The 22,920-nt window shown below is 40.2% G+C and overlaps 1 protein-coding gene across 1 annotated transcript in view; it reads left to right on the top strand.

Annotated features, from left to right (window-relative positions):
• Positions 1-22,920, top strand: part of Clstn2 (calsyntenin 2) — a 607,199-nt gene that overhangs the window by 220,551 nt on the left and 363,728 nt on the right. The window contains exon 2 of the mRNA XM_052717670.1: positions 16,154-16,276. Within this exon, the coding sequence (XP_052573630.1) occupies positions 16,154-16,276 (123 nt within the window). The remainder of the gene's footprint in view (positions 1-16,153; positions 16,277-22,920) is intronic.

Here is a 22,920-nt window from a genome sequence, read left to right as displayed (position 1 = left end):
GCTACCTCTTTGATTATCTTTTCACACAGCATTTTCTTCAACAAAATCTTTGCATGTGTAATCTCACATTGGTGTCTGCCTTGTGGTCCTGGATTAATTCACCATGCCAACAACAGAGTTGGAAGGGCCCTTTTTACTCCACAAGATGCCAGTTGGGCATGCAGGAAATGTCACTCCCATCCTTTGTAGAAGACACAGTGGGAAACAGATTGCATCCCTTGAATGTTCATTGGAGGGAGGTATCACTGCTAAGAACTTCAGTTCTTTGCTTTGTAAGTGACTGGAAGGAACATACTAAGAATTAACATGTAACTATTCTTATAAATATCTTCATTTTCTTTACTATACAGCACACCAAATGGCATGCCATCAATGGCAAGGCACCCTTCAGAAGCTCAACATAATGAGCCTTGTGGTATATAATTCCACTTTTTGTTCCATATTCATACGACTCTTTTGGATTATCTCAATTCTAAATCAAGTTATTGCTCATACAGTTCGTGAGTTCTGTGGCAGGCAATATGCAATTCTTGTTCATGACCCAAATCTCTAATGAGCATATGATTTTGTGACTTAGGAATTAGACTTCCTCCTATAACCTTTGGGATTTTGTGTATTTCTTCTTATCCATGCTCAGCCCATTCTAAGCCCATGTTCATTATCGACCACCTTCCTTCATTTACTCTATTCATCTACCTTCTCTGCTCTCCCTGCCCCTTTGTATAATTATTTCCAGAGGTATTGATAGATATAGAATCTAAAATTTCCTTAATCAACCAATAGTTGTCCTTAAACATTTCTAAACCAGAAATCTGGGTTAGGACAATTTTCTTCATTTGGGAAGAATCACTGTAGATGAATTTTGTTTAGATAATTAACATCAGCAGTAAGAGCTTGTCATTCATTGGCAATCTTTTAATGTACATTCCTGGAACACCACCTCCATGACAGGTGCCATGATAGGTATCAGCAAGAATGAGGTCTCACACATCAATTTGGGATAGGATACCTTAGGCTTTGAGAGTCTCAACAAATACCTCTTCTGTTTACCTCTGTGAGAAATGAATGCTTTCAGTGCCTTTGAAATTGCTACCATCATGATTTCTCTTTTAACATGCAATGGCTGCCTGACAAGTGCTCTGAAAATTCAGAAACCAAATTCACTTCAGAAATTCATCATGATGCTTTTAAGCTTTGACATCTTTGGTAAGGATAACCTATGGAGTTTATTACTTTGTGTGGCTCTTTCTACAACTAGGTTTCAAGAGATGTAAGAGCGGTGATTTGAGACAATCACTCTTCCCTACTGCACACATTCCAGTTCATACAATAGGAAGGGACCTCGCTTCCATTCCCAAGAGTCAGAGGCTCTCCCACCTGCATACTGTTTGAGAAGCTGCATGCGAAGCCCTTGCTCAACCGGTTGCCTTTCCTTGGGGTCAGAACTGATCCTCACCAGAGTCACTACATTGATCCACTTCCCCCAGTAAGCTGGATTCAAGAGCTGACGATGGGAGTCTTGCCTTAGTGGCTACATCCCTCCCGTCGTTCTCTGCCTCTTTCCTGTTTGCCCCTTGTTCTTTATCTCTCATTCTTTCTCTTTCTTCCTCCCCCATCCCGAGTTGTTTGTACTCCTTTCAAATCCTCAGCCAGGCTATATATTAATCTTTCTGGTCTTGGGACAGCTTGATGCTCCTAAATAACTTTAACAATCCCCTAGAAGATTTTGTCTTGTTATAGATTTTTACCAATTCTATTTACTACTTTAGATCTTAAAACTTATAATATTAGACATGTTTATTCACTAATTCATTTTAAAATAACCACAACAAACCATAGTACAAGCAAAATAACATCCTTTTTATTGAAAATTGTCATATCAAAAACTTAAAGAGTGGGAGAGTGCCATTGTTTTACAATTTTGCAGATGTCATTATTGTCTGGCTTAATCGAAGGCAGCTGGCTTTTCATATCTGTGTCTGCAGTCAGTCTGCAGCAGTATCACACTCCTTGAGAAAATTTCCTCAGGGAGAATTAAAGCAAAGGAGGCAGATAGCAGTGCAGTACTTTCATGAGAATTATTTTGATCTTGTGACCTCCAGAAGGGGTCTCAGTGGCCCCTCCCATGTCTGCACAACCATGTTTTGAGAACTGTTGTTCTAGGTTTGGGACAGAAATGACCCAGCATCTTCCTTACCATCTGAGAGTGGAGAGACACAAATGGTTATTTACATTCAGTGCAGTCCATGCTATGCTGGAGATAACCAGAGGTAATGGGAGGACATGGAGAAGGATCTAACCCAGTCTCGTGATGCATCTGCCAGGAAGGGCATCCGAGTCCCTGACTCACTTGCTGCTTGAGCAGAGCTAACCTGAGCAGGCAGGAGCACAAGTATTCTCATGAAAACTGGAACCTTCTTGTCAGCTATGCTGTACTCAGAACTAAACATGAAGATGACGTAGAGTATTCGGCTCCCAGCTCTAACATCATGACATACAGGGGGGTATTTTTTCATCATGCTCTCTCTATTTCTGATATTCCTCCCCTTCTCGGGTAGAAGCCAGAGCTGAAGAAATGGCAGATAACAGCTCCCATAAATAAGAAGTGAAATTGCCCTGCCAGTGTTTTCCTTCAGAAGCACTGAGAGGCAGGTGAGCATTTTGCAGTGAATATACTGTAAACCAGATAATTGCCATCCATCTTTGTGAACATCTCAGGATCTAAGGCATGGGATAGAATTCACAATAAAAATGTATCATGCACATTTGCTATTTTCTAGAACAAAGTTGATAGCATAAGCCACGGAGGCTTTATTTATTAGTTTGCTAGTAGAGAAAAAATACAGTGTCTTTACTTAAGGTTAAGAAGAATACATATTCCCTTCCAATTCTCTGCCTTAGCTGGAAGATGACATTTCACAAACTCATCTTGGCTAAGCTATAGTGGCTACTTATTTATTTTAATACTAATATAGAGTACTAACATGGAATTATTTAGATATGGCTAACATCTACACTTAGTTAAATTTCATGGAGAGTACCTTCAATTACATACATTTGAAAAGCAACATCTGAACTTTTCCTGAAAAGATTTTCTTAAAAGTTTGTCTTAGTACTAGAGCGTTCACTCCTGCCTGAGTTGCCAGCATACCAGCCAGCCTGCAGATTTCAGAAATACTAAGCCCTAAAACTGTATGATGTCTAAGTCAATTCCTGTAATGAACATACACATAGTCTCCCCTCTCTTTATGTATTACATACATTGCCCAATGCCCATGTGTATGTATATAGAGAGAGTCGCAGAAGTAAAGATAGATAGATTTAGACACAACGAATTTTCTGCTTCCCTGGATGGTTCTACCTGTTCTTCAGGCAGCTTTGGTCTTGGCTTTGTTATTTCCTTGTGCTTGATCCCAAGCTTGACCCACAGGAAATGGAAACAAATGCCTGCTGTTACACTTACCTACAGCTAGGAGAAGAATGACCAACTGGAATGGATATCTGATCTCTTCCATCAAGGGACCATGAACTTGCAGGCATTCCTTAAGCTTTGAAAATCTCTTTACCCTTGTCTGCCCTCACGTGAAGTAATTGGGTGGATTTAGTGAGATCATAACTGTTTAGCCTGGCACACAGTAGGTCCTCAGGAGCAGCAGCTTCTGATTAACTATATGATGGTTCTGGTCTGATTATGGCTATTACAGAAGAGGTTTAGACAATTATCTTCAGGAGCATAAACTTGCAAGTAAGTTACTGTCTGGTTTTAGGAGTTCAAATGTTTAAAATGCAGTGAAGTATGAGATATTGAAGTAATAACAATCTCGGGGAATTACAGATATAACAATTTAGTGCACACTTTAGTCCAATAATGTTGTTCAGCAGGTAAGACATTTTGTCTGGAAAAATGAGCTGGTTCCTGCAGCTGAATAGGGACATAAAACAATGCAGACTCCCAAACTCATGTTCTACACCATCCTTTCCTGAATGACTCCTGGTCTTCAGATACTCTCCTTTTCCCAGGCCCTATGAGCTATGAGATTCTTTGCTCAAACAAAGACTTGTCAACTATGGAGTGTCTATTTGGGGCACCCTGGGCCTCATCTGTACCTTGATCTCAGCCTGTGGATTTGGGCCTTCTTTGGGACCTTTGAGGTGTTATTCAACATTTAGCTAGCTTTGATAGTTACCCTCCTAACAAGCCTGTGGATTGTGGTTACCCCTCTTTGTGTAAAGAAAAGTGGAGTTCTGGGAGGGTTGAAAGACTTGGCAAAGACATTCTGTTCGAATGTAGTACTAGAAATTTGAAACTAACTAGCAAAGACTCCCTCTTGCTCTGTAGGCTTCCCTTCACCCAAATCATTGTTTCCTTTGCTGTACAGAAATTTTATAATTTTATGAAGTCAATTTTTGTCCATCGTTGGCCTTAGTTCCTGAGCAAATAGAGTCCTAGTCAGAAAACCCTTTCGTACTGCTATTTCTTATAGGGTATTGCCCATTCTTTCTTCTAACACTTTCAGCATTTCAAACTTCACATTGAGGTCTTTGATCCATTTGGAGAGTTTGTGTGTGTGTGTGTGTGTGTGTGTGTGTGTGTGTGTGTGTGTGTGTGTGTGTGTGTGTGTACAGACTGATAGATATGGCTCTAATTTCATTCTTCTGCATGTGGACATCCAATTTTCCCAGCAGCATTTGCTAAAGATGCTGGGTTTTTTTCCTACAGTGTGTGTTTTGGGCTTCTTCGTTAAATATTAGATGGCTGTAGTTACATGTACTCATGTTTGGGTCTTCTATTTTGTTTCATTAGTCTACACGTCTGTTTTCATGCCAGCACCATGGTGTTTTTATTACTATGGCTCTGTATTATAGATTGTAATCTGGTAAGGTGACCACTACTTAATTCTTGTTGTTAATGGTTGCTTTTGCCATATGGAGTCTTTTGTGGTTCCATGTGAACTTTAGGATGTTTTTGTCTGTTTCTGAGCATTTTGATTTTGATTGGGATTGCATTGAATCTATAAATTGAAGCATTCCTTCCACTCCACCTCAGGGTCAATCTAGGGTGAACTTTGGTTAATTGTCCAAATGCCTTGTATAGAAACAACCTCAAAACTCACTGCTGTAACTATATATATAGTTAATGTATAATTTGTCTGACCTTCCTTCTGACCCACTATTTATGTGCAATAGTGATAAATGACTCATCCTGATATAACTAACATTCAGTTAACAATTTTGAAAGTACTCATATGCTACACAATTATTTGTGGTCAGGAATGAAAAGATGGAAGAAAAGAGGTATGGTGGCTAAGTTGGTGAAAAGAGAGAAAGGGGAGGGGTGATTATGGGTAGGGGAACAGAAGGGAAAGGAAAGTCCCACCTTCAGCATAAGCCCCCTATCAAGCAGTTAAAGATTAATGACTTAGTCATCCTTTCCACAGTACTTCCAACACATTTATAGGAGTGTAAATAAGTCTCGTTTCTTCTGAGTTTTAGCATGTGTGAGCTACACATATGGGGTTTGTATTTAAATCTCTCTAATTGGTACTTTTAGCAGAGAGCATTACCTCTCATTAAGTGATAGGGTTATCCTAAGATATGGAGTAGTTGGCAGCTTTCGATCTTGGTGATGTTGGATACCTACTCGTTGTAATCAAACATTGCTGAGGTGCCATTTGGGAGGTGTCTTGAAGGTAAAGGTGTGCCGGCCTCATTGGAAAATGGTTTATAATATTCTGGGAACTGTTAGCAACTACAGATATCCTCAGGTCCAAAATGGTGCTTACCCTGGAGGGTTGGCACTCTTTATTGAGAAGAAAGGCAGGAGAGGGAATGATGAATATGCATTAGCATGAGAGCAGGCGGTAGAGGGAGATGTGGCTATACAGAGGGCAATGGGGCATTCAGAGCTTGACTTAATCTGGAAGAATGGACAGACAGAGTGAGGGGTAGGGATGTGAGAAGAGGGAGAAATGAATGCACATGCATAGCATGGGATGACCACACCAGATTTTTGAGGGAAACTGCTGAAAGAGCCCAGGCCTAAACATGTAGAAAAAGTCTTGTCTAGACAGGGGCCCCAACTGTACTCTGAAGAAGGCAATAAATACTTTGTAAAATGTGACTGTACTTACTGTAATTAGGAATCATTGTAAGAATAGACACCCACTCAAACCATTTAAAGAAAAAGATCGTGGTTTTAGAAAGAGCCGATAGAGTCTTCATTTACCCACAGTAGGCTGATATGCCTTGAAGAGGGAGCTGGGACACAGGTCTGAGAAGCAGAAGTGGACAGCTGGCTTCTATAGCTCTACAGTTGTGGTGGGTACAGCTTTCTACTCCAGGACCACTCCCTAATCCTCCATCTTCTGAAATATTGGATTCTCCCATTTTAATGTCTTCCTGGTCCCCCCAAACTCTGAGTGATCTTTGCATGAGTATCAGCTCCAATTCCTTAGAAACATCAATGACATGTGCCCACCCCCAAACAAACTATAGTTTCTGGGCCTCAAAAATGGCAAGATATAATTAGCCCAGCCCTTTGTCATTTATCCATTTCCCCATAGATATGACGGCCACCCAGGCCTGAACAGCTCCTGGAAGATCAGACCAGAAAGCAAACTTGGACATGACATGCAAACAACCAGGTTGGCCACTAAAATACCATATTTGACAGTGTAGTTAACCTTGTGAAAGCTTTTTGCCATCTATCAACCATACATTTTACTCAGTTTTACACCGGGATCAGTATTAGAGTTCTGAGGATTTGAGAGCTCACAGTGGCCAGACAGGTGAATTTTAGGATGAAAGGAGAAAGGGTCAAAGGGTAAACCCTCAGACACAAGGCTCCACTGCCTGTGAGAGCATTAACACACTTTTGCAGAGATAGAAGCAAAGGGAAGAGCACAGCATGCTCCCATGAGAAATGCTTCGTGCTCTAGTTAAAGACGCATTGAGTGGTGAGACCTAATTTCTCTGTAAATGGAGCACAAACATCACATTGGCGCCCCACCCCTACCCCCACCCCGACTATTGAGTGCCAAGACAGGCATTCTCCAGATTCTGAAACATGGAAAAGTGACAGGACAGGCAAGAAGCAGGCCTAAAGGCACAGGGTGTGATGGGTCAGCCTCCAGAAGGCGTTATGCAGCAAACAGGAACGCAACCCTGTGAGAAACTGATACAAGGTCAGTTCTGGAGTTACATCTAAATTGAGCAAGGCATGAGCTGGCTGGCCTTGGTCTATTGAAACGACCAGGCAAAGTATTCTGTTCAAGGTTCAAACATTACAGGAGAGTAACGGATAAGAAATAACAGCCAAGCCACAAGCATCAATATCTAATGCTTCTTCCTGGATGAGAGGTAGTTTTCCAGTTCCCCAAGAAGCCAGAGTTTGGAAGTAGCTTGTGCATTTCTTTATGTGAATGATCTCTGTATCATGTGGATGCTTCTTATCAGTTTAGCCTGGTGGTGGCCTGACTCCTTCTGTTCACTGACCAAACTTAACTACTCGTGTCTCTCCATAGCATACTAGCAGCTTTACCACTGGGGCTTTGCTCATCTGTGATCCCTTGCCTGGTACCCTCTCTTTCATTTATCTCTGCTTATTTTATGTTCTCTCTCTGTCTGTGTCTATCTGTCTGTCTGTGTCTGTCTCTTTTTGTCCCTTCCCCTCTCTTTCTCTTGAGTATGTGGACAATTACATACCTATATGACATGGATTCTGGTTATTATAACCTCCCCATATCCCTCTTGCCCGTATTATCCCTCCACCTCCCTACATGTCCACTTCCTGCATGAATGGCATTTTTGCTATTATTGTTGTTGATTTGTTTCATTGTTTGCTTTATTTTGGGTTTTTCTTGAGACCCACCAGCTTTATCCAGGATCATCTATCTGTGTGACCATGGGTTTGTAACCATCCATTGGAGTCCTCATCCTGGAATATGTACTGTCTTACCATGCCTGGGTTGATGTGTCTGATCTTCTTTAGCCCAAGTCTGCTTCTTCTGGTCTGCCCCTGTTTATGTTCTGGTTATCATGGATTGTCTCCTGCTCTGACAGTCCTTTGAGGGTAAGATTTTTATTCTTGCTCCACAAAGTGATGCAAGGTTTATACATAAGAAGATTCACCCTCTAACTGTTGCTTCGTATATTTTGACAAATGACCATGTAATTGTTTTAACCAACACCCTTGAGCTAGAAAACAACTCTCTCATCCCAGCAAGCTCCTTGTCCCATCTGTCCTTATACTTTCTTGTTTCTAGAAATCCACAGAATGACATCAAACAGCGTGAAATCTTCTTGTTTGACTTCTTTCACCATATTTCACCAGTGAGTGGTTCAGAAGTTGACCCATCCCCCCACTCCCACCCTGGTATCAGCAGTTGATCTATTTTTATTGTTATCTGAGTGTCCATTATCTAGACACTCCCACCAATTAATCACTTATTGATTTTTCCATTTGACACTATTTTAAATAAAGGCTTTATGGTCATTGGTATAGAAGTCTTTGTGTAGCTTATGTTTTAATTTCTCAGGAGTAAATCATAGGCTGAGAATTGCTGAGCTGTCTTATAAAAACAAACAAAATTCCAACTAAACTGTATCACTGTGTTATTTTACATTTTTAGTAGCCATGATGAGAATTCCAGAGCTCCCCCAGAATGTGGTGTTACCTAATTCACTGCATGCACTTGAGTAGCAGTGTGGTGAGAACCTGCTGGATTTTTCTATGTAAATATTTCTGATGTCCATCAAGGCTCCATGTTCATATTTTCTCTTTATGTATTTTTTTGATGACAGCTCTGCTCAGTTGTTGGTCATTTTTATTAGACTGCTTATCATCTTAGAGAATTCTGAGAATTCTCTGTTTATGTATTTTGGATACAAGCTTTTTATGTGATATGTTTTCTAAGTAATTTCTTCTAGTCTGTGGCTTTTCAAAATTATTTTTCTGAGGAGTGATTTTTTTCAAAGAAGTTTGTAATTTTTGTGAAATTTTATTTTTCAGTTAGATATTTTATTTAGTGTGTCTCATATCCCTTCTAATAATTTAATTCAAATACACTAAGATTTTTTATACTTTCTTATAAAGGTTTTATAATTTTAATTCCTGTATGTAGGTATGATCCATTTAAAGCCAATTTTTATGAATGTTGTGTAGTAGGATTGAAGTTTGTTTTGGGTGTATGAATACCTTTTTGTTTTACCCAGGAGCATTTACTAGAAAGTCTATCCATTCTTCAGTGAATCCTTTGTTAGTACTGAGTTGACCACTGACATGTGTGCCTTGATTGGAGAGCATTTCAATAAGTCTTAATATCAGGTAGTGCAAATCATCCAACTTTGTTCTCTTCAAAATTATTTTGGCAATGCCAGGTCTTTTTCATTTTCATATGGATTTTAGAATTTGAGTTAAAAATTCCTGGTGGTACTTTTGAAAGAGGGTCTAAACTCTTTACTCTCCTGTCTTGTCTCCCAAGGGCTGAAATTGTAGTCATGGAGTTTCTTTGACTCTCTAGGTTAATTTTAGGGACATTTAGTCATGATTCTATTGAGTCTTCCAATTCATGAACACTGTCTCTCCATCCAGGTCTCTAAATCCATTTATGATAACCCTGATCTTTTTCTTTAGTCCAAGTCTGCTTCTTCTGGTCTGTCCCTGTTTATGTTCTGGTTGTTATGAATTCTCTCCTGCTCTGACAGTCCTCTCAGGATAAGATGTATATTCTTGCTCCACACAGTAAGAAGATTCACCCTCTAACTATTGCTGCTTACATTTTGACAAATGACCTCACGTGCATTTTGTGAGAGTTATTCTAACTATTTCATGGCTTTTGAGATTATTATAGCAGTATTTTTTATTTAAAATTTTATTTGTCCTTAGTCAGTATTCAGAAATTGTTTTTGCTTTGCTATATTGACTGTTTCCTTTGATTCTATTAAATGCATTTACTAGTTCTAGTTGGAATTTTTTAGTATATATAGAGGTTTAAAATGGAAAATTATGTTTTCTGTATATAAAGACAATTTCACCTTTTCCATTGCAAACTGATTCTTTTCTTTATTGATTGCATTGATTTGAACCACAAGTAAAATATGAATGTAAGCGGAGAATAGACATCCAGACAATCCTTGAATTGTCCCTGTTTATATGGAAAAAACATCCAGTCTTTACTATTAAGCATGAAGTTAGCTTTAGGATTTTGTAAATGTTCTTTATCAGATTGAGTGACCTTATTGTTACTTGATAGGTGTATTTATACATAGATGTTGAATTTTTATAAATTTTTTTCAAAAACTTCCCCATTTTACCTCAGTGCTCAGAATGCTTTATGTTTTATTCATTGTGTGTGTGTGTGTGTGTGTGTGTGTGTGTGTGTGTGAGAGAGAGAGAGAGAGAGAGAGAGAGAGAGAGAGAGAGAGAGAGAGAGAGAGAAAATGAATCCAGGCTAGATATCTGAAAGGGTGAGGCCAAACCTCAAACCTCAGGTACCTGGAAGCATGAAATGGGCTGGGGAGCTTAGAGATGTTTGGATGTCAATTGTACTACATTTACCTGTACTCTTCCTTGAAATATTCATAATATACTTGAGAAATAAACATCTCCCTTTTATAAATGGGGAGTGAATAAGGATGGAATTATTTAAAAGCTTATACACAACTGAGTCGTGGGGAAGCCCAATTCATTACAAGACAATCATTAAGTTCATACAACAAAAATAGCTGCAAAGGAGGCTACTTCCAGTATGATGCAAGTTTAAATGAAGTATCACTCACATAGTGAAAGAATAGGAAATCCATTTGATTTCCATGGAATGGATGCTATTCTTGGACTAACCACTGAACCACTAAGAAAAAGAAATTCTTTTGCAATACTTGTCTTAGCTCTGTCTTAGTTACTTTCCTATTTCTGTGATAAGGCACCATGACGAAGGCAATTTATAGGAAAGTATTTAATTTGGGCTTACAGTTTCAGGGGGTTAGAGTCTGTGATGTTGAAGCAAAGGAATGGTGGCAGAAACAGCTGAACTTACATATTTTATTTTATTATTTTTTGAGACAGGGTTTCTCTGTGTAGCCCTGGCTATCTTAGAACTCACTCTGTAGACCAGGCTGTCCTCAAACTTCCAGTATGATGCAAGTTTGCCACCTGCCTCTGCCCCTTGAGTGCTGGGATTAAAGGTGTGTATCACCACCACCCAGCTGTGAAGTTACATCTTGATCAGCAAGGAGGGAGGGAGGGAGGGAAGGAGAGGGAGAGAGAGAGAGAGAGAGAGAGAGAGAGAGAGAGAGAGAGAGCAAACATACTAGTGCAGCATGAGTCTTTTGAAATCTCAAAGCCTTTCCCCAGTGGCATACTTCCTCCAAGAAAGCCACACCTCCTAATCCTTCCCAAGCAGTTCTACCAACCAGAGACCAACTATTCAAACAAATGAGCCTATGGGGAGCATTCTCATTAAACCACCACACTATGGTTAAGTTAAATTATACATTTAAGTTTTGGGTTTATAACCCTAAGAATTGGCTCATAGACAAAGCATAGACATTATTTTTGTTTATGTATCAAAATGAAAACATTCATCAACCTTGAAAAACAATTTGAGGAATTTAGAATGTGGGAGAGAAGTAAGACAACTTCAGACAAGGTCCATATTCTTATTTTCCAAATAGGACAGTTAAACCCTTTTGGGCCTCAGCTCCTCTCCTGTGAAATGAGAAACACGTTCTTACCACTGAGATTGTTGTAAGGATTAATGAGCGCTGGCTGGTAAGGTGGCTCAGTGAGAAAAGTGCTTGTGACCAAGCGTGAGAACCTGAGTTTGATCCACACTACTCGGGCAGTGGAAGGAGAGAACTGATGTTCTCTCTGTTGTGCTCTGACCTACACATATGTACCACATGCATGCCCACACATGTACATACACAAAATAAATACATGTAAAGGGGGATTAAAGAACCCGTATTTAGGAAATGCCTAAAATTAAGTAGACACCTGACTCACTGCAGCCGTGAAAGGAATCAAAGGAGGCAAGCATGGAGGTAGAAGGAAGTCAACCTTCACTGATGCGGCAGCAGCCTTGGCTTTAAAGTTATTCTATAAACCCCCCTTCCATGCAGAAGCTGTCACTGCCCAGAGGGCAAGGTGAGTGTGAATAACAAAAAGACAGAGGTTGTGAACCCAGCATGGGATATTTGAGTGACGAGATGTCTTTGTGATATCATCACCTGTGTTTTGTTAGTTGAAAGCATTGAAACTCTGAGATGCTTCTTGACTCACCTAATACCCTCCAGAAGTGACTAAGCCAGAGTTGAAGCCAGGAACATTGCCTGCACTGAGCTGGGTGGCACAATGGGTTAGATACCCTGGCTGAGCTCCTGGTGTCTTCTCTATACATGTTTCTAATGAATAGGCCCCTAGGTTTAATTAAGGAGAAAGGAGATTAATTGTTTCTCCCAACAGCTGCAAATTATTTACATTGCATTTGTGTTGATGGCTAATGAAAGGGCATAGGAGGATAGGGACAGCCCAGGATGACTATAATTCTTACAGAGTCCATAATGAAGTGCAGGTCTGAGCAACAAAATGTAAGAATGAATGAGCCTGCTGCCCCATGCATACCTGAAGTGGGCAGAGCTGCTCTTTGCTCTGAGCAGGATTCAGTCAGCAAAAGTGGATCTCAGGAGCTCAGACTTGAGACTAGCTGGCCATTTATAAATCCCTGCTCCAGCAGACTGCCACTCAGTTGGTTTGTGACTGCTGGAGAATGGGTGAGAAAGAAGATGGTGGTGATTCAGGGTGTGGTTCTCCACCAATCCCAGGACAGCTCTTAAAAGAACTTTTGATGGATGATGGATTGATTGCAAAAGGGAAGGGGCAACAGAGTTAATCTCAATTCTCTAAGCCCTTGACTTTCCATGGCTACTGAAAGTTTTGTATAATCCATTACAGTAATGTGGCATTCTGTGAACTTCTGCTGAAGAGCTGTGAACAAACACCTGCTCACCCTAGGTGGGGCACCATGACAAGTCAAAGTAAAGATTCCAATCAAATCTAACCTGGTGAACTAATGGATTTATTGAGCTTACTTGCAGCAGCATAAGTGAGGGGGTATTTACAGTAGTGTGTGACCCACAAACCATCATGTCACCAAAAAAGTCTCACCTCAACACAGATGAAGACTTTCCCATGGTTGCATAGATGAAATATCCCCTTCATTTAGTCTTCCATTCTCTACTGTAGTACCTTTGGAGATCACATGCACCTAGGGCAGAATTACATGCCACTGAGAGGGGTTATATGAGGGAATAGTAATCTTCTAATGACATACCTCCTATTAGGCAACCTCAATAGACCCAACAGGAGGAACTCTTAAGGGTAGTCACAGATGCTTTCATTTAGATGGTTATGGCTGTTATGCTATGAAGACAGTGTTCTGCAATACAAGTGTTATATGCATGAAATAATGTATGTATTTTTGTGTTTGTAAATATTTTTGGTATATGGTGAGGTGCTAAAAGTTTTATTTTTCTTGCCCATTATGAAACATAAACATGTAGTCCTCTTGAGATGTCACTCTTTGTAGAAGCCTTTTTCTTTACCATTTTTACAAGGATCACCCCTATTTCATGGGTTGCTGTGAGGAACATATATGACCACAATTTTGACTCTTTGGAGTAGAGTGTGAGGGTTGGTCATGGTCATATTAGTTTAATATGTTATTTTGCTTTTTAAAATATCTGCTTTGTCTCCTTCATCCTGAAGATGTATGTTGGGGATTTAAAAGAAACCAAGGAGTTCACAATTGAAAGACTACTCTTGATGCTTATGTGGAGTGTTGAGTGGAGAGGGTAGGGTCTTTTCTTGGGAGATGAGCTAAAATACCTGTATAGATATCTAAATGGCATCATAGGGAACCAGAACAAAAATTAAGCAACACTTACCAAAGAGATGAATGGCAGAAGTTGGATATTCACCAGAGATGTCTACATGTGAACATACAAAATCTTGTCACATCTTATCTCAAGCTTCTAACCATTGTTGGTCCTTGTTAGTGTATTGCAATTGCTTGGTAGTGTTCCTACACAGTGCCATAAACTAAATACCTTTAGAAAAATGGATACGTACTGTGTCACACTTTTAGATGCTTGACATCTAAAATAAAGGTGTTGTAAGATCATGTTTCATCTATACATCTGTACTCTGGGGAATGATCAGGTTGAAGTTCCCATCCTAGACAGTACCTAGTGGCTAGTAGAAGCACAACTCTGTGTGTGTGTGTGTGTGTGTGTGTGTGTGTGTGTGTGTGTGTGTGTGTGTGTGTGTGTGTGTGTATGTGTGTGTTTTCATGGTGCTTGTACATGTCTCCTATAAGAGGAAGTCAGTGGTCAAGCTTGAATGTCATCCCTCAGGAACTGCCCATCTTGTTATTTTATTTTATTTTTTTTTTTTAAATTTATTTTAATTTATTTTGCAATACAATTCAGTTCTACATATCGGTCACGGGTTCCCTTGTTCTCCCCCCTCCCGTACCCCTCACCTTCCCCCCAACGCCCCCCCCCCCATTCCCATCTCCTCCAGGGCAAAGCCTTCCCCACAGACTGAGGTCAACCTGGTAGACTCAGTCCAGGTAGGTCTAGTCCCCTCCTCCCAGGCCGAGCCAAACAATCCTGCATAGGCCCCAGGTTTCAAACAGCCAACTCATGCAATGAGCACAAGATCTGGTCCCACTGCCTGGATGCCTCCCAAACAGATCAAGCCAATCAACTGTCTCACCCATTCGGAGGGCCTGATCCAGTGTGGACCCCTCAGCCATTGGTTCATAGTTCATGTGTTTCCATTCATTTGGCTATTTGTCCCTGTGCTTTATCCAACCTTGGTCTCAACAATTCTCGCTCACATAAACCCTCCTCATTCTCGTTAATTGGACTCCCAGAGATCCACCCAGGGCCTAGTCATGGATCTCTGCATCCAGATCCCTCAGTAGTTGGATGAGGTTTCTAGCACAACAATTAGGGTGTTTGGCCATCCCATCACCAGAGTAGGTCAGTTCGGGCTGTCTCTCGACCATTGCCAGCAGTCTGTTGTGTGGGTATCTTTGTGGATTTCTGTGGGCCTCTCTAGCACTTTGCTTCTTCCTGTTCTCATGTGGTATTTTATTTTTTATTTGCCAAGGTCTTTCATTAGGATGTGGTACTCGATTATAGGTTGAGTGTCCAGCAAGTCCCAGGAATCCACCTGTCTCCACCTCCCTAGCTCTGGGATTATAAGCATTGGCCTCCATGCCTAGCATTTTGCCTAAGAGCTGGGCATCAAATAGGTCTTAATGCTTATTCAGTAAGCACTTTACCAAAGGAGTTATTTCCCCAGGCTAGCTCCAATCTTCCATGGTGTGTTTCTTGCATGCTTGGCTGTCTCTGCATGAAAATGTCCCTTTTAATACACCAGTCATGATCATTGAGGATCTACCCCAGTAGCCCCATTTTAAATAGATTACCACTATAAAGATTTCTTTCTAAATACAGACAAATATTGAGGTACTAGAGATCAGCACTGCAACCTACTTTTTAGGTGTACTGACATTAAATCTGTGTCATTTTAGATATATGTTTAAGTCTATCAGTTGTTCATTAGATGATGCATGATTTAAGCTGGTCAATTTATTGAAGAGCAATTTTAATTGATGTATAATTTACACCAGTTGACTAGTCTTTAAATGATCGGAAAACACTCAGTGTTTCTTGCATATTGACCTATATATTGGGACTTGTGCACATATGTTTTATCTATGCATGTGTGACTAGTGGCATCTATGGATGGATCCAGTTAAGTTGAGGTCAGAATTCCCAGCACACACAATATAATCTGCTGGTTTGTTGACTGATAACAGATTTTAATTCAGAATCACCTGTTACTAGGTAACATTAGAAATTTTAACTCTTAATAATATTCGTCTATAGTGATGTTACCCCTTACCTTACGTGGGCCTGGGTGAATCATTAGGAGGTCAATGCACATCTCTGGAGCTTTTCTACATATCAAGTGGGCTAATGTGTTTTATGACCTAGGTAGCTGGATGTGATTCTATGATGGGGCAAATATGAAACATTGATAGAGAAATGATGATGATGATCTTTTTGTGTTACTTTCTAGTAAACAAACATAAGCCATGGATCGAGACATCCTACCATGGAGTCATAACTGAGAACAATGACACAGTCATTTTGGACCCTCCACTGGTAGCCCTGGATAAAGATGCCCCCGTGCCTTTTGCAGGTAAGATGACTGATTTCTTAGTGTGCTTGGGCTGGGCTTGCTCTGGAGGCCTCTGATGTGAAACCTCCACTACGCCCAGTTAGGATCTAAAAGCTACTATTGCCACCCTGTGTGCAGAAGGCCTGTGCTTTTCATGCTGTGTGTATCTTCTCATTGCTAATGTGGACTCTTTGTCTCTTTGTGGTTATTCTCCTTCACATTTATTCCAGTGGAAGACACGTGTTCCTTTTTTGTGTGTTTGTTTTTGTTGTTTTGGTGGTTTTGATTTGTTTCGTTTTTGAGACAGGGTCTCTATGTATCTCTGGCTATCCAGGAACTTGCTACGTAGACCAGGCTGGCCTTGAACTCACAGAGATTAGTCTACCTCTGTCTCTGCCCTCCAAATGCTAAGATTAAAGACACATGCCACGTGCCAATTTTCCTTCTTTTAAGAGGTGATAAATTGCTGAACTGACCTGTGGAGGTTGGAGGAGATGGACTAGTGAAACTCCTTGGGGGAATTTTGCTCCTAGAGAGATGGTCCATAGACATCATAAAATGTGGCAACTACTGTCTCCACCACCTACATACCACACGGAGACGTGTATCTTGGTAGATTGGCAAGAAAGGGGGAAATAAAAAATATCCAAAAATACTTACTAAAGGCCAGATGAGATGGTGCCCCTGAGCTTCATCATGAGTGTGGCTTTTAGAGGAGGAATGTAAAGGCAGATGCCCTTTGTGTCTTTTGGCTAGAAAGCTGTCTCACTGTCTTCAAGGCCATTACTGCTCTCACCCTGACCTCCTGAAAAAGTCCTACCGCAGAAAGTGTGTGTAGGATACTACGCTATCATCTGTTCCATGGCTTTGGGTAAAGACAAGGAATTGGGCAATGGCTTGGGTAGGAGGCCTTAGACAAAGAATGTCTGAGGATGCCTGAATCTCGAGGAATATTGTTAACATTTTATAACTGTCAAGAGATAGACAGGAAATTTAATGAAGGTTTTCAAGACCTCTAGAAGATTGCTTTATGATCGATGGGTGCCAGGCAGGGGTTTTCACCATGCTGAAGTCTATTTCTTCTGACAGTTTGTCTGCTACATTATGAGCTACTTGGGCAGAAAAAAAAATGACTCTTTCACACTTTAAAGAGAGATGCTCTGTGAAGGCCTTTTATTCATTACAGAAGATTATGATGGCAGGAGTGATGGGCTGGGTTAAACTCAGTGTTATGTGAAGGTAAGACCATAAGCATTCTTACAGAGGGGGAAAGACTCTCACAAGGCTTTATCTTTATTTTATATAGAATGATAACTACCAAGGACACCTAACTGTGATTTCTGGGATGGTTAACGTTGGGGAATCTTCAAACATCTTCCAAACGTCCTCCAAGCAAATGACACTTCTAAGAACAACTCTCATGTCATTTTTTTGTACAAAGGATGAAGTTCCACCCCTACCCTTCTTTGGCAGGCTAGAAATAATCTGCCTCACACTCTTCTGGACATAAGTAATATGGCAGTGAGGTTAACCAACACTCTTAGCAGTGCCTCGAAATAAGATTTTTGAAGCAAATACCAGTAAAAACTACGTTTGGGTCATGGAAATGTTTGGTTTGGCTTTCAACATATGCTTTAAAAATAGATATGACAATTAGAAACTGGTAGATTGATTATAAAATGCAAGATTCTGATTAATCTCAATGAATCAGATCTCAGATAAAGAGAGAACTGAGTCCCTCCCTCCCTCCTTCCTCCCTCCCTCCTACCTCTCTTCCTCCCTCCCTTCATTCTCTGGAAGCAAAGTCTATCTGGGCTGGCCTGAAATTCAGTATAGAGTCCAGGCTGTCCTCAAACCTGTGGTCTCTGGCCATAGCCATTTGAGTGCTCGGATCATAAATCTGTATCCTAACACTCAGTTGGCTGCCTCTTTCATCCATGTGTGAACCCCAGCTCCCTCCCAGCCCTTCATCTCACAGTGTATGCTTAGTCTTTCCCCTCCCTGTCTGGTGGCTGACCTCTCTTTCAAGCATAACAGAGTGAACTGCTGGCCAATTCCCAGGAAGTAACAGAGTGTCCTTCAGTCATTGTGGTGCTGGGAGGCAGAGGAGTTCAAAGGAGAGTAATGTGTCTGATTATTTGTTATGCCTACCCCTGATGGAACCCTCTTTTTGTCTGGTTATGAGCAAAGAACTGAAGTCTACAGCAAAGTGACCCACTCTCAAACCGAGAGGACACAATAAAGAGAAATTTAGATCCAAGCAAATCTTATATTTGAGAGTTTATATGCACAGCAGATTCCTCATTTATTAGGGCTAACAGACAATTTAAAAAAAATCATCTGAGGATTCATCAGGAAATTTCTTAAGTTGAAGCCTCATCAAGAACCTTAAACTTGAATTTGTATTTTATCAGATTTGCTCTCACAGTTGTTCAGGCATGTTTTGAAACTAAGATTTGCCTCTCAGCCAAGCCCTGAGTAGCTATTTCCAACCAGAGACAATTTCTATACTCCACCTGTTATTTTTGCAGCTGCCTTAAAAAAAAATCTGGCTTAATGCATCAAAAATATAATCTGCCAAGCTCTTAAGAGTAAAAAATAAAGGTGCTTTTTACTATGGTCAAAGCTATTTTTCTTAGTATTATTTATGGCTAGCTGTAAGACAGGACACAGACACTAGCCATCCATCCAGCTACGGGTATTTATTTTAAAACATTTATCTTAAAAAGAAAATACTGAAGATTTATTTCAGATCCCTATCATTCTCATAAAATTGAAAAATTTATACCTGCCAGCTTCATCACCCTCCACATCAACTGGAGATTTGGTTCCCCTTATCAAGTGCTCTGGAATTAAGGGTCACTTTTCCTACCTTCTCCCTATACCATTCCTTCCCTTTGAGTGGGTGAACTGAGCTATGCTCTGTGAAAGATCATTCCCTTTAAATCATTGTTTTTTACTTTATTTCTCTTATGTCCTCCTACCTTTACAATTTTTAGAAAAAAAAGAATCTTCCATAAAAATTCTGTTAGAAAGTAACTTAGAATTATATGCTATTTAAGCAATGTTCATTTCAATAAAAAGAGAAGCATTTACTATAGAAAAACATGGGAAGTCCTGTGAAGTACACACAAAAAAGCATAAAGGGTACATCTTCCCACCACTAGAGACCATTAGCATTTCAGTCATATTTCTATTACCTGTTAAAATTATTATGTATGCATCTTGCATCTATATTAGAATTGAAGGTTACTGTTATTTTTTAAATGACATTAACACTATAAATATCCTAATGAATGTGCTAGACTTTACTTTTTTTTCCTATTGACACTTATTGTACCTATTTCCATTTCTATTTTGTTATAACACATTTGCCTTTCTGTGTCTACTGGTGAATGTATTTTCAATAGTACAATTAATTGGTCAAATATTTCTAAGCTCCTGAAACACATTTGATTGCTTTTCAAAAAAAAAAAAAGTAGGACTTTGTATTCCTATTCACACCATCTCAGTCCTTCTCTTCTGGCTCCCATATTGCTCACTCTAATGGTGATTTGGTGACAGTATGGCAGAGTAGCTGATTGCATCATCTTTAATAACATCATCTGTGAATGATGCAGGCTTTCCAGGCTTTTCGTTAGGATGAAATTTAAAGAATGTCTATGCCACATGTTCCAAATGTGGTGGATGTTTAATAAATTGGAGTTTCCATCTGCAGCCTTTTATACATGCTCATTTCACAGAGGAAATGCCTGGTTGGCATTGAGGTGAAGCAACTTGCCCAGCATTCAAGGTGAACTTGAGGCAGAGACAGGAGCCTGTCTCCTGTAGGACACTGATTTCCCTGTCCCTGTGATTTTGCTTTGAATGGAGCATTAAAATTTCCATGAGGCCTTAGCCAGTTCTATGAAACTTGCTTGACTCACTTCTCAACTCAGAGTCTTAGCTCTGTAGACTTGACCTTCTTCAATAATCAGACATAGAAAAATCCTCATGTAACAATGGAAATCTCATCCATTGCAAGACAAAAAATGATAATGAAAGCAAGCTGGGCACACCGTGAACTTATTAATTTCTACATGTGCCCCACTGAAGCCTGTTTGGAAACTGTGGAGACTTTTAAATTTGAAGGGAATTAGAATGCCTTTCAGAGATAATAGAACTACTACTCATTTGTCTACATTGGGCCAGTCTGAACTTGTCTCTTGTAAGGACAGGGCTGCAGAGGATGATCAAGCATAATTGGCCAGCTTTGTGGGCTGGGTGAATCTCAGAAGGCTGCCCAGAAAATTGTCTGGAATATGATTTGACCTGGTTTGATTAGCTGGTTCCAGTGCTGGCTGTGGCAAGGACTGTTCTTTCTTTTGTGGTTAACTCCATTTCTCTTCCTATTCAGTTCAATGTCTGCCTGTCACCTTCCTATCTGTGGGCCTGTCCAGGGATCTGGCTCCCACCTAGGGCTCAATAGGAGCCTAATGGCAGACAACATCAAAGGTTCATTTGGCGATGATATCTTATAGTAAGCAGGGAAAGCAGAGATCATAACATTTATTTTTTCCTCTTATTTTGAGATTGATGGACATCACTGTATGCTTTAAAATTTTAAGTTTAAAATCATATCAACATAGTGTAGAATATTTAAATTAAATAAGTGGCAAATATATTACTTCACATAGTGTGATGATTAGTGTTGTCAAATTGACAAAACCTAGAATCACCTGGAAGATGGGCCTTGGAACTTTCCTATGAGGGATTTTCTTAACTGAGGTACCTGAGGTAGGAAGGTGGCACCATTTCCTGGGCTAAACCCTGAACTGAATAAAAAGGAGAGAGGGAGATGAAGAACACACGTGCACAGTTTGCTCTGTTTCCTGACTACGGATGACACATAGACAGCTGGATCAAGCTCCTGCCACTGTGATTTCAGTGCAAGATGGACTGTTAACCTGGAACTGTGGGTCTCTCTCCTTTAAATTGCTTTTGTCAGAGTATTTTATTACAGGAACAGAAAAGAAAATGAGATGCATAGCTGTCCTCCTTTAGTGATTGGCTATCACAGCCAGCCCTTCTCCAAGAGTATATATATTATTGCAAACTATAGTCACCTTTCTCTACAGTAGATCTCTTAATGTACTATTTCTATTACACTAAAGTTGTGTGTCCTCCAACCAACATCCCCTCAACCCCTCCAGCCTCTGGGGACCACCATTATATTCTCTACATCTGATATCAGCATTCTTTGGATTCCACCAAAGAGGGGAATCAGCTGCATTCGTCTATTTTTGCTGGCTTATGTCCCTCACCAGACACACATGTTTTTGCATTTAGGCTCTGCACTTGCTAACTTTGTAATCTCGGTGTTGTCACTAAACTCTTCCAAGGGAACGTTTATAATGGAGGCATTCACAGCACCTACTCCTGGGATTAATATGTGGATATAATTAGATATTAATGAAAAGTGCCTAGAGCCCTGTCTGGCAGCCAGAAAGTGCCCAATAAATCATAGTTGTATTAGTCATAGCAGTGGTAATGATGAGAATCATCAGAGTAATTGTGATTCTTGTTATCATCAATAAGCCACAAGTGTTTGCTTCCTTTTTGGTTGATTACAATGGTGCAATTATAATCTGGGATGATGATGATAAAGGAAAGGAGAAACATAACTCTAGAGTCTGTTCTAAGGCTTGATACAGTCACCCAATCAGACTGTTGTTTTGATTCCTCAGTGGCATGGTGGTGTGGGAGCAACCAGCTAAATTATATAGTTTGAAGATTGTGTACAACTCCATAAATAAATATCAGCTATCTGGGAATAAATGTCCTCACATTATACCCATAATTTATCCCTGTGGAATAATCTGTTGAGAGCTACATTTTCAAAGAATTGCAAAGCACGCGCCCCTTTATTATAAATGCACACATACACCCATGTGTGTCTGCCATTCAATCTGTTGCAATTTAATTCTCACCAGCCTGGGAAGCAGGGGGCCATCTATTATGATTCTGTTTTGCAAGTAAGAAAACGGGGGATTTTAGGAAATTTTATGAACTCAAGTTCATCTACCGAAGTCCAGGCTCTCTGGCCGTAGGCCTCACCTTCTCTCCACTCTCTCCGTTGATCATTGTTGCAGGCTGCTCTTACTGGCTCTAAAAGATCTGCATGGCATCAGACATAGCATTACTAAATGTCAATTTCATGCTAGGTTCTTCCCTTACAACTTCTTTTTTTTTTCTTTTTTCTGATCATTACAAGAAGAAACTTAGTTTGGGGGTTCAAATCATCACCAGCACCTCCTCTATCTGACAGTCTCTTCCTTTGGTGAAGCAGGACCAAGCTCTACCACAGAGCCTTTTATAGACAATATCAAACCGAAGTTTTCATAGCATTCTGTTGTATTTTGGTTAGGCCAGTCTCTATCAAGGTAAATATTACTGCTATTCATTTTTGGCATTTTCCTTTTAAACACCCATTGAGTTTTTTTTAAGAATTCAACCTTAAAAAATACAAGCAAATAATGTTTCAGTGGCTTACAGAAGCACAACAAGTCAATCAAGAGCTCTGTGATGGGATACAGTGGACACAGTGGATCAACCTCATCTAGAGGGTTGCCCTCATCTGGTGTCCTCAGGAAGGCTCAGGGCCCCAGCCACCTTCATTCTATGTT

This window comes from Peromyscus californicus, unplaced genomic scaffold (assembly GCF_007827085.1).
Source record: "Peromyscus californicus insignis strain IS unplaced genomic scaffold, ASM782708v3 Scaffold_11__1_contigs__length_118956290, whole genome shotgun sequence".
Taxonomy (NCBI): Eukaryota; Metazoa; Chordata; class Mammalia; order Rodentia; family Cricetidae; genus Peromyscus; species Peromyscus californicus.
Note: the sequence above shows the minus strand (reverse complement) of the source record. Positions and strands in the feature narration are given on the sequence as shown.